Raw genomic sequence first — 13,449 nt, 5'->3', positions numbered from 1 at the left:
CTAAAACTAATTTTTCTATCATTAACAGTGTTCTTATTTCTATATTAAACTGAGATAATGTTTTTCCTTGCTCAGTTATAAGTACAGTTGACTCTAGATTCTGAACTTCTAATACCTCTGAGACAGGAAGCAGACACAGTGTTTATAATTAAAAAAAAAAAAACTATACGATATTTCCATGGTTTAGTTAAATGGTTTGGTAACATGGCAGCAGCAATGGTAGAAACAATCATTAAAGGCCAATTTTAACTTAGTTAAAAGTAAAATGCAACTTGTATACAAATGACACCAGAGACAAGCATCTCTGTCATCTGTCTAATCTAAACCTGAAAGAGATGAAGTAAAAGGAACTCCTGTCTCTGTTATCAGACTACAGGATGAAGGAAAAAGCCACCAGATCACTATTCCTCAACTGTAGTTAACACTTGAGTATGTCTGTCTCTCACTCCTTGGATTTCTCTCTCTCTCTCTCTTGGTTAGTCTTTCCCGTTGACCCTTATTCAATTATTATAAGAGAAGGAAAGGAAAGTCAGAAAATGGTAATGAATTCATGAGATAAGACAGAGTTACATGTGACAGAGAGTGAGTCTGAATGTACCTTATCATATTAATCTGTGTCAAAATAAAACAGTATTCCTGGTGTTATCATGAACTATTTTTGTTATAAAAATGATACACTGCACCTCGAAGGGTTGGGGACACCTAACTTTTGAAAATGTTTTTAATATGTAAGCATCAGTTTATTTTGACTTTCTTCATATGAACAGTCTGTTTTTTCAGACCTTCCTCATAGATGCTGTGGCAAGCTTCTTGCCTCTGTCTTCCCAGAGGTCTGCAGAGCTAGTTAGATACCTCTTGCAAACCTCTCAATCCAGCTGATCCCAGAACAGTTTGACTGGGTTCATGTAGGATCATCAAGTACCCCAGTCCATTACAGACAACTCCCCTTTGACCTCCTTTCTCTCCAAACATCTTTTGCTTTGAGGTGTGTATGGAGTGATTATATTGCTGGAATTTAGAGTGGACCCCAATCAAATGCTATCCAAAAGGAATATTATGGCCCTGTAAAATGGAATGGAAATTGTTCTGATTTAGGATTCCATGCACCCGATTCAGATTGCCATCTTTACCCCCTCCAACACGGCCTCATACCAGGACACTGTCTCCATCCTGCTTGACAGTAAGTGTGAGGATAACTTGCTATCTCCTGATAACTTTACCTGTTGGACCCAAAAATTTCAAACTTGGACTCATCCCTCCACAGCACTCTTTCCCATTCCACGTCTGTCCAGTTCTTGTGCTTCTTTTCCCTATGCAGAAAATTTCTTTTCTTTCCTGCTTGTAGAAGTGGTGTCTTTCTCAACACCCCTTTCATCAGCCTTGCATCTCAGAGCCTGCTGGGCTCTGTAGCTGATGAGCCTCGTAGATGGCATCGTCATGTCAATGGTACAGAGAAATTCTGGTTGATGCTTCAGTGTAACCATTAGACTTATTACTAATATCACTGAGCTGTAACTATAACCTTATTTCAGAACGTCTCTCTCTCATATATATATATATATATATATATATATATGTGTGTGTGTGTGTGTGTGTATATGTGTATATATATATATATATATATATATATATATATATAAAGAGATACACACACACACACACACATACATATGTATATCAAATACAAAATACAGTGAATACAGTGATTCGAGGCAAGTCAGGTTAATTTATAAAGTACGTTTAAAAGCAACCGCAGTTGACCAAAGTGTTGTACAATCAAAAATGCAAAATCACAATAAAAACACAGAGACCAGTTAAAAAACAAGCAAACATGGAAAAAAGACAGTAAAAAGAAGCAATGAGACCAACAGAAGAAAAAAGCAACTCTCATACTGAGTTAAAAGCCAGGGAATGTGTTTTAAGACTGGATTTAAAAACAGGCAGTGTAGGGGCCAGCCTTACATGCAGAGGCAACTCGTTCCATAGTTTGGGGGCTATATCTGCAAAGGCCCAATCTTTGAGAACTGGGAGTCTATCATGAAGTTTGCTTCAAATTCATCTTCTAAAACAGAAAAAACTTCATTGTTCACCCTGGGATATTTGAATCCATTTAAATAACCAGGTACAGACAGATGTCCTTTTATATGAAGTTTCAACTGTATCACTACACAGGCAAGTACCCATCTCCTCCAACACACAAAACCAGGTAAAGCAGTTTGCAAATGACAAAATATCATCAAACAATTCTTTTGTCTACCTGCAGGTTGCATATGAACCTGGCCAGCAGAGGCTGACAACTTTCCAACTGCAATTCCTCTGGCACCCAGATAAAGGAGTTAACAGAGTATACATCTCAAGGGCCCAGTGTTTTTAGACTGCTTAGTTAAGACAATTTCTGTACATCTGCTAATTTGCATTTGCAATGAAAAAGGTGTGACAGTTCATGTAACAAATACGTTTTTTGGAACACCTGCTTTATTTTTAAATTATACATACTGTTCTCTCACAGTGTTGAAAAAAAAAACTATATTTGTGTCACCCTCCAAAAATCATTTTAAGTTGTAACAAGCATTTGTGGCTTTTTAAAGTGCAAATTCATTTGTCTCTCATTATATGAACTCATTCATTACATGAACTAAATGCACATATTTTTAAATCAGTCAAATAAAAAAAGTTTTCAAAGCATACAACAACACTATTGTACTTTTCAAAGTAACATAAATCAACTTCAAAATGAATGCAGTTTGAATTGTGCTTTTTTGCAAGAATAACAAGAGAAATGCAAAATGCTGAGAATCGTTTCAGAATGTTATATCAAAAAACAAATCAATTACAGTAGCTTATTGCGCTGCAGCCTACATGCACGTTGTAACTTCAGATCCATAGAACATGTCTGGGGCCTATCAGAACTTCCCTGTCTTTACACTCAGGATCGCTCCTATGCCAACCAGTTTTTACCAGCTTGCCCCTCACCTGCCAGCCACGCTCTCAATTCTGCTTCCTCCATCCATTTGCCCTGCCATGTTTCCAACACTACTCTGCTAACCACTCCTGCCACCAGCTTCCCTTGCTTGCTACTTCCATTTCCATTCTCCAAATTGTCAGTAAACTAACTCATTACTCATTCTAACGCTGAGTCTGTGTTCTGCGTTTCAGTTACCAACGTTGATTGTTACACACAAGCCTTTGGATACAATACTGTAAGAAAAAACAGATCAAAACAGATCACAACACGCCTCTATACAATACATAATACTTGCTACTATAATAAGTCCTATAGTAGGTAAGGAAATAATTCCAAATATAGCAGCAGCTGCAATTAAGATGACCTTAGTCCTCAGGGTTTCAAATGTTTCACCTGAAACAAAAATAACATCAAATATTCATTACAATAAGAACATATGGGCTTATAAAAAGGTGGAAAAGGGACAAGGATAGGAGTTGATCTACAGGTAGCATCTGACCAAAAAGAGTCACTGCTCTGACTTAAACCCTAGTGAACTGACCTTGTCTATACAACTACACCTGGTTTCTCTCCTCCTTCACAACATGGATGTTTTATCTACTTTACTAGGTTCTGAGCTTTTATTTCCTCATAGAGCTTTCATTACAACTGCCCTCTGCAACAAACACTGATTTTGGATTTCATATCCTTTGCACTCAGAAGTCTTCTTTTTTAAAGAAATAAAACCTAATATACTGTTTTACAAGCATTGTTTCTTAATGTAGATTTACTTACTTGAGATGAAAATCTCTGCCTCCTTCATATGATCTCTCAATATTACTCTGCAGTAGAACCTTGTGTTACTGTCCTGTACAGTGACACGTTTTTTAACATGGAATCTCTCTGTGTCTCTCAGTGTCTCTGTATCTTCAGCAGGGAGAAGATTTCCATCACTGTCCAGCCACAGAACTTCAGGTTCAGGGTTCCAGCCTTTAATCTCACACAGTAGATTGAGTCCTGTACCAGTACTGTAGCCCTCCATAGAGATCACTGGGTAGGTTCCCATAGCTGTTAAAATCAGTGACAGCAAACACAGTCATTGCTATAAAAGATGTTAAAAACAGTCTCCATTAATTATACTTGAAATAAAGAATGAGTGTCACCTTCAACTTTGACTTGAACAGTAACATCATCAGACCAGTCTTTTGACAGAACATAACATTTGTATTCTCCTTCATCAGAAACTTTTACTCTGGAGAGTTTTAATGAAGTGTTGCCTTTCTGCAGTTCCTCTTTAAACAGTGATGTCCTCCCTCTGTAAGACACAACCTGCTTGTTGTTTTTGTCAACACCATCTTCGTATAAATGCACCCGTGAGTCTGATGCATGGAGTCTAAACCACTCCACTGTCATGTCCACAGCACTGATGTTGGGTTTGAGAGAACAGGGCAGAATCAGATCTTCACCAGCTTCAATAACAAGAGGACCATCTGGACCAACAACCTGAAACTGATCTGGAATCAGACAAACAGAATTGAAACATACATACCTCATTCAAACTGCTGAGCTAAGGTGACAACTTAATTTGGACAAAACACACTCATGTCTTTGGTTGGCATGTAAAATGTACACACACAATCTTTTTGGACATAAACACATACACAGTCTGACTAGATACAAACATGCACACACACACTCATGCACAACCAGGCCAAAGTGTAAAAATTCAAATAATGGTTTACCTGATCTGGACACTGTAATGCAGAGAAGGAGGAGAAAAACTGCAAATAGCGACTTCATTCCTGAAAGAAAGGGTTCCAAAAAAGCAACTAAGTGCAAAGTCTACCAACTAAAATGAAATGCTTTTTCTTGTTTTCAAGTAAAACACATCTCGTGATGTGTAAAACACATCCCATGAAGAAAAGAAGCTATCACCCAGTGAGGAGGGTGAAACCGTGCTAAGAGTTAGGGTGCTATGGGCCTCAACATTAATCACAGATACAGCCATACTACTAAAATAACAGCAAATCATAATCTAAAGGTATAACGGGCAAGATGAGATGTCTCAAAAAGGAACTAGAGATAGATGATAGATGTTTTTCCTTGTTGCATGGAACAACAAGTAATATATATCATACACTGGAACACAGGTCATAAGAACTATCAGTCAGTAGGTAAGGGGTAAAGTGTAAGAGAGTGGGTTAGTTGTAAGTCTAGAACTGAATATTCGACTATTCAGATATTTGTTTGTTGGGTTGGTATTTGGTTTTCAGTGTGGGGATTCGGATATTCGTGTTTTGTTTTTGTTTTTTTCTAAACATATGCTATCAATAAAGGGCGAAGTGCAAAACACATTTCGTCAGCACATTCTTGTACTATATTTATACTTTTTGATTGCACTGTTAAAATGTGGAAATTATATAGGCCAGCATCTCAGCTTGGGTGCCTGACATCCCTCCCACTCACACTGGTGAATGTCAAGCCTCAGTTCACCAGGACATTCTAAAACGCTCAACGTGAAAAAGCTTAATGTGGCAAATTTCTCTGGGATATCTCTTCAGGAACACTTCCTCCTGTCAAAAGAAATCAAAACCGAAATCCTAGGAGTATGGTTGTTATCTCACATTAAGCGTCATCCTCTCCAATGACGCACATTATAAGGAAAAAGCTTAACGCTTAACTAGCTTAACTAGCTAGCAAAATCCCATAATATCACTTAACCTTTGCAAAGTTCTGTGTAGCATGCTTCAAAAAATTCAAAATATTGTGAACTAAACCTCATTTTCAGATATTTACAAGCATAGCAAAGAATTACCACTGCAAATATATTTTTACGACAACATGTTAAGAGCACATTCAGAGAGTGAACAAAAAAATTAGTGACATGCAGGTTGGGAGAGGACTCTTCTCTTGTTGACTGTACTGGTGACAAAGGCCCCCCCCAACCCCCCAACCCATCCAAAGGAAAAGAAAAGCCAATCGGGTGTGAGCAAAATCTATTACACTCGTTCACTGATTTTTCAGATTTGGGTTGTCAGAGGACAAAACAAAATGAGGCACTTCACTTATTTATCTAGTAACCAGTTTGTCTGTGATTACTCGGATATGAAACACTAGAAATTATAAACTGAGTTCTGATTACTCTGAGACGAAACCCCATTCCCTCTGGAGTTTTACTCCCGAAACGTTGTTGGGCTGTATTCTGGCACATTTCCATCACTGTCTATATGAGTAGAAACATTAAATCAGAATGTCTGATATGAAATGATATTTCTTTTGCTGAAGACTAAGAATGTACAGAGTACAACCTAAGAAACATTGACGTCATATCATGGAATGTTATAGATCTTTAGTGTATATCCATTCATGTGATTACAGTGTATATGATATATGACATATGAGACGACAGTATTTGCTGCTGCTGTTTTTTTTGTTTTTGTTTTTCAGTGTATCAGTATTATTGTTTTCATTGTTTTATCAGTTATGTACTGTAGATTTAACAGCTATGTATCGTATGTGTTATAGACTGAATGTAATTAAACATGTAGAACATTGTAGGATACAGCTAGCGAAGATGGTCTAAAATAGGAACTGGTTTAGAATGCTGTGTGATGGTAAGTGTTGCTACCCTGTCATCAATAAACCTGGAGACTAACAAGGAGGATAACAGCTGGAGTGCTGGAGACAGATTATTGTAGTTTTTGATATTGTTACATAGTTTAACCAATTTTTCATTCTGTTTGGTTCTGTTGATATACAGACAGGTCAAGTCTGGGTTGAGTATTCCTTACTCTTACTCAGAGTATACTTCACCCTTAAACAAACACAGATGCAAGGTGAGCACCCAATGTTCCTGGACAGTGACATTTTGTTTTTCCTTTCTAGTTACTTGCTTTTACCATCTTGAAAGCGTATTCTTTCTTGTTACTGATTGTTACAAACAACTGATTTTGCCAAGATGTTTTACAGTCTCTCTGGCTGGTTTACTCTGATTTCTCTATATCATGATGGCCACTTTTATCTGCAAGTCTTTTTTCATCCTTATGTTGCCCAAACCAAACAACTTATAACAAAAAAGGGGTCATTCCTGTTCTAGGTTTCCTAACTTTGTGCACATCACAAAACCCAGACTAGTGACTACTAAACATAATGTAGGCTGAAAGTGTTTGTGTATAAAACTCACACACACGTATATACCAGCACACACACAACTGTTGGACCTCTGACCTCTGTCAGTAGAGCAGCACTGCATAACCTGTCTGTATTAACTCTCTTCTCCCGCTTCATCCGACACTGCAGTAAAATGTTTTAAAGATTTCGGTTCCTCCGGTCAATCTACGAAACAGGAAAAATAACACCATTTCATTCTGAGGAAACAGCTGTAGTTATGGTTGACCTCTGGTCACTTTACTGCTAACTTTACTATACATAAAACTCCCAGAGATTATGAGCAAGTACATTTTATTATTCTGTCAAACCTTACAGGCCCGGATGTTTTTATTTTATCTGTAGCAAATAACTACTATTTAGATAGTAAATAACAAACACCAAGAAATGCATCCAGCAAATATTAAAGCGTTAATTGATCACATTAATTCGATTACAAACAGCAGAGGGTTTTGATTGTTGTGACAAATTGTTTGTGTCAAAGACGTTTAAAGTTATAGCCTGATGAACACACACACACACACACACACACACATACACACACGCTCACTGAAACACTATCAACACATTAAATAATGGATAAAATACTATTACTTACCGTAGGGGTGCGGTGCATCAGTCGAATAGTTGCCTGACCAGCACTGACAGTTCACAAGTTTCTTGCTTGTTCCGTCCGATTAAATGTGCTATCTCAATTGCGGTGCAAGGACAGTATATTAATAGAGTAAATGATCATCAGAGAATTTGCAGTTTCATTTAAGTTATTTTAGTCCCACTTCCCACTTCCTCGTATATCGTTCATGTGTCAGTAACTGAAACGGTATGACCTCACATGATCTCTAACTAAAAACTGAGAGAAGGTATTTCGCGAACCAATCACAATTTTTTCATTCAACCATACTGGTTTTGTCCAATCTTTTTAAATGACAAAACGCGATTTATTTTTTGACATCCAATGACACATTTGACCTTGATTTACGTCATTGGTCTCCTCCAAGTTTTCTGCCTCTGGGGTTTCACACATCGGTTACTGCAAAGACTGGTGATTGGCCACCCAACAGCCCCCTAGTGGGCAAAGAAAAATCGGTGTCTGAACAAATGAAGTAATGAACTTTTCAAATTAACGAGTTATTCCCTGTCTTTGCGTCCGACTAATGAACTCCTACATGCTTGACTGATCTATGTTCCAGTTGTTGCAAACATTTTTCCCAGTCTCAATGCGAAATGAGGATATTCATCGTTTTTAAAAACGTTTATCACAATTTACAATGGTCCTCAACAACTGTAAACTATAATAGAAAGTCCCATTTAATGTCCATTTCGTTTAGTTTTGCAATATAAAGTTAGACTACAAACTCTTCATCCCTCCTCTTGCTATAGTAGTTTAAGGAATGTATCAGGTGCAAACCCTGAGTCTACTGTAATGAACATCAAGATAAAAAAAAAAAAACTGTTTTAAAGTAATGTGACATTATTTTTTACTATATTACACATTTGGTGTATCATTTTATACTAAGCCTGTAAGATCATCAATAATAATATCAAACATATGATTAAAAGAGATGAGAACATCCCTTACTTCTATACTTGCATTCTCACAGACCCTCATACGGATTAATAACATATTTTAAAAGGCAGTCCACATCTTCACATTACTGCACAGATAATGATAATTCAGTTTTTGATTAATCATATGTTACTTGCCAGGGTCTTTATTCCCCAGATACCTGTTGCTGACATCAAGTATTTAGTCATACCTTCTTTGATCAGTCATCTAACTTTTTTCTCTAATATTTGCTGTTATGCAGAACATTTATGCTTGACTGAGAACCTGAATAACGGCTGTTCCAAATAAAGATCCATAGCCCTGATCACAGGTGTGGTGATGGAAACATGTCATCCACATATTAACGGACTAAGCGCCAGCAGATATTAGGAATTCTGAAATCTTCTGAGGAATCATCTTCAGCTGAGGAGGGTAATGAATGTGAATGTTTAGTGGACAGGAATGCTGAATCCTGAGCCCAGTCTGCCAATCTTGCTCTAATCTTCCTCATGTGGAAAATGATGTCTTCATGGACTTCATGGACTCGATGACTGTGGTCGTGTTAGTGATGATGGTGATGACAGTGATGGTGACAGTGTTGGAAAAATATTACTCTCCTTTAAGCTAACCACTGTAGTACCCATGATAAACAATGTAACCATAATGTATTCATTATTATAGGGGTGAATCAATGTAATCGTTTATATTAACAGCTATATAACTATACAATCCTTTGTATTGCAAGAAACATCAAGTTCTCTTTGTTCAGAAAGAAAAGGCCTGTGCGGCCCTATAGAGGACAGCATGTGAGATAAGGTTGGCGAGTGTTGAGGTCAGTCATAATATATGGAAAGAGAACAGCGCCTCTGCCAGAGTATTGTGGTCAGTCATAATATATGGAGAAGGTGAAATATTCCTGGTTCGTGCTATATCTCGCTCCACCGCTTAGCAGGGCAGTAAATATGGTAAACGTAAAGGAACTAAACAATAATGACGATAAGAGGAGTCTGTGAAGATGGGCTGGCCGAGGTGCCCCACATACAAAGAGACAAAGTAATGTGTATCTTTTTTGAGAAAACGTGTATAAAGGCCGGTGCTTTGTGAGAAGGAGTCAGTCACTCCCCGGGACCTGACTCAGTTTGTCGTACGTCTTTTGAACTATACAATAAACTTACACTGCATCTGACTTATTGTTAGACTCCTATTGTTTTGTCTCAGAACAGGTATCGTGTGGCGTTGGGACTCAGTCTCATTTGGCCCAGGCTGAGAATTTCACCCACACTTTCAGTTTCCAAAAAATATTATCCTCTACTATATGATATAGACTATAGAGACTATATGATATATGATATATTACATGACTATATAATTTCAATATTTTACTGCTCACAATGCTTTATTAACAGGGGAAAACCATTCTGTCTGTACTATGAAGGTGTTAAAATACAATTGCCTTAATGTGTAAAAAATTAAAAGCTGTATTTCTTCATGCTTCATTAGAGATGGAATATGATGATGTGATGGAAAAAACTCTCAAAGGGAAAACTGTGTGAGGTTCATGTCAACATGACGGAAGTGACCAAATGAGTTAAAGCAAGGTGGCCGACAAAAGAACATAGATTAAAAAAGAAAGAAACATAATTTAAAGGAAGAGGAGACAGGAACTGTGTAAGAAATACAGTGATGAACTGTTAATAGGCTGTAATATTAGAGCTTGTTTTCTCATCGTCTTAGGGGGTAAACAGCTTGGTTAGGAAAAAAAATGAAATCATGTTCTTTTGCTGATAATTGTTTTGGTGAAATCTTCTATTGAATTACTCATGCCATTTATTTCTTAAATGTGACTTTTTCTAATCATTGTAATCATTAATGTAGCACCCATTTGATCATTTTGCTCTGGTTATTGCTGAATTTCTCATGTCCTTACTGTAGCTTTAAATATTACATGATTTCCAAATGTTCTCATTTCTACTGTAACATGAGACAGGGAGAGAGAGAGAGAGAGAGAGAGAGAGAGAGAGAGAGAGAGAGAGCGAGAGAGAGAGAAAGAGAGAGAGAGAGAAATGTGATCCTCTTGCATTCCAAAGTACAGAAAATGAAGTCCTTTGAGATGAGAACTTATGATGTTTGGCTGAGAAACCGAGGAGAACAGAAAAGAGCAAGAGAAAAAAATGCAACAGTGTAAACCAGTGTCATCTTGAATCCCTGAGTTTTTATTGTAGCTTCAGTGTTGGAATCTATATATTAAGGAGGTTAATAAATACTGCTATTCATGTATTTTCAGCGTGGATCCACTTTTGTGTGAAGTACCGGAAGCACTGAGACAGAAACTCCCAGCACTTCCAAGGGGATCCAGCATACCTGTCCAGCTTCTGCATGAATTCAGGTCAATCTGCTGCATCCACGATTTGATGTGGAATCCAGGTATTGATAATTCCATACAAAGCAACAGAACACAATCACGAGAATTCATACAAACAGAGAACAGGACTAGATTAACTAAAGCAGATGCAACTACTGATTGGCTAGGTGAGGCAAAGGAAACCAGGAAGTGAAGACATAAACCCAACATAAAAATGACCAGCAGAGGGGGAGAGAGAGAACCAGGACACAGAGGCTGTGCTCACTGCAGGGTCTCCTATCCTTGGCCCTGTTGTCCAAAGGGCACATTGCTGGACATAACATCTGATTTAGACACTAACACGTAACACATAGAGACAGGTCATGTCATCTTGTCTCTTTGCTACACTGCCAAAAAAAAAAAAAAAAAGTAAAAAAATGGTCAAATGACTGGCAGCATTGGCTGCCAAACAAAAACTATAAAACTGAGGTAAAACATACTTATTCAAATAAAGTGCAAAAACAACAAATTTACAGAGATTTTCAACGAAGGTTTTGCAGAGAACCACTGTTATTTTACAGGTATTTCTTAAATTATTATGATCAAACACGTTTAATAAAGTGACAGCACTAAACGTTCAGCAGAGAAACATTGTACAGATTTTTCCTAAATTATTAAAATCAAACATCTTCAATAAAGTGATAGCAATAGTAGAGAGAGAGGTAAATGACATGCAGCAGACAGCTCTGAACCGAAGCAAAGTGCTTTGAGAAACTCAGTGACTCAGTGAATAACAAGCCTTTTGAGGCAGTTTCTTTGAGATTCCACTCAGGTCCAGCTTGTTGAGCAGCAGAAAAGATTTTTCAGCTAATATGTATTTAGACTAGTAAGTGAAGCATGTTGTTGGAATTTTCAACAGTAACGTTGGCATAAAATTATTAAGCATCCTTTAACATGTTGAACAGTCAGTTAAGTTTTTATTCTCCCAAACATCAAACAGCATGTGTAAACCGTGTTTGTTTGTTTGTTTTCCTGACTTTGCCTTTAGTCATTTTACTTTTGCCAGACTAATTTGCATATACGTACTTTTACTCACTGTGACATCACTAATTGGGTGTGGCCATAGGTGCAACATGCCTGAAAATTTCAACCTCGAGAGCAGTGCAGCTTTGTACTGTTTAAAAAAACACTATGCATTATGTTTGATATAATGACAAAGTTTGATAAATCTGTATCCAGAATCACAGTTTGAATGTAAAAGTACACATAAATATAAACTAAAAAGATTTAGACCCCAAAAAAAAAATTACAAAGAAAAACTTAAATTGTTAGTATGGACATAAACCTTGATATAATGAGCTACATACTTAATTATAGATAATAATTGACATTTTACATAAATTCGTATGTAATTTAAGAAAGCAGAAAAACACTGTGCAAATAATATAGCAATTTTTCTGTAAACAAAATGAGAAATAAATGTAATTTGACATTATTGGCATAATAATTAAAATAACAGTTGGGTTGTTAATTTACAGATAAAGCCTGTAATATTACAGAGACTTGTATACAATTAAAAAAACAACAACAGAAAAGTACCTTTAAAGTTATTTAAAGTTATTTTCTGTAAAATTTGGATTTTTTTTTACTGTATACACTGAAACTGAAAAGGTGAATAAATCAAGACAAGGGAGTGATGGAGAAACACTACTGTTCAAGTCTGTCAGTCTGTACTTCATCAACTCAGATCTTATTTACTATTAGCACTAATGAACCCATCTAAATAATCAGCTATTAGAGGAGCTGGTCTACGAATGAAGCTGATATTGAAGGAAGCACAATTTTGTTAAAAGCAATTAAAAGTGCTGTATCATTCAGATAGTCATATATCACAGATATGATTATTTGAAGTTAATATGTTTAGTTATTAATGTGAATGTTAACTGGGTACTCTGATAAAGCACTACTATAACATGACAGGTGGGAGTTGGGGAAAGAGAGGGAGGGAGGGAGAGAGAGAGAGAGAGAGAGAGAGAGAGAGAGATGCTTGTACTGTTGGCCTATGTACACTGGAGCATGACAGACAAAACTAAGATGAACAGAAGAGAACAAGAGAAAAAAGCAACAGTCTAAACCAGTGTCATGTTGAATACCTAATTCTTAGTGACGGCTTCAGTGATGGATTATGTATAAAAATATTTCCTCTTTGGTCAACTGTGTTCTGCTTCTTCTCTGTACATGTAATGGGGACCACATTCTGAAATATTACCTGAGATTTTTTTTTTTGTTTAGATTTTCTGACAAAACATTCTGATATCTTTTCAGTCTTTGATAAAATGACAAAAATGATGAAATGATAAAAAATCCATAACTCACTGCAATACAATATTTACCTTTTATCATTTGTTTGTGTGTGATTTAAAGACTAAAATAAACCGATTCACTGAAAAT

At 36.7% G+C, this 13,449-nt stretch overlaps 1 protein-coding gene across 1 annotated transcript in view; it reads right to left on the bottom strand.

Annotated features, from left to right (window-relative positions):
- LOC115816318 (butyrophilin subfamily 3 member A1-like) overlaps positions 1 to 8,135 on the bottom strand; it is a 31,432-nt gene extending 23,297 nt beyond the window's left edge. The window contains exons 1-2 of the mRNA XM_030779275.1: positions 8,081 to 8,135; positions 4,108 to 4,458 (exon numbers count right to left, since the gene is read on the bottom strand). Of these exons, the coding sequence (XP_030635135.1) occupies positions 4,108 to 4,458; positions 8,081 to 8,135 (406 nt within the window). The remainder of the gene's footprint in view (positions 1 to 4,107; positions 4,459 to 8,080) is intronic.
- Positions 8,136 to 13,449: the final 5,314 nt, after the last annotated feature.

Source organism: Chanos chanos, chromosome 7, assembly GCF_902362185.1.
Source record: "Chanos chanos chromosome 7, fChaCha1.1, whole genome shotgun sequence".
Lineage (NCBI taxonomy): Eukaryota > Metazoa > Chordata > Actinopteri > Gonorynchiformes > Chanidae > Chanos > Chanos chanos.
The sequence above is the reverse complement of the archived record's forward strand: the minus strand, read 5'-3'. Positions and strand labels throughout refer to the sequence as shown.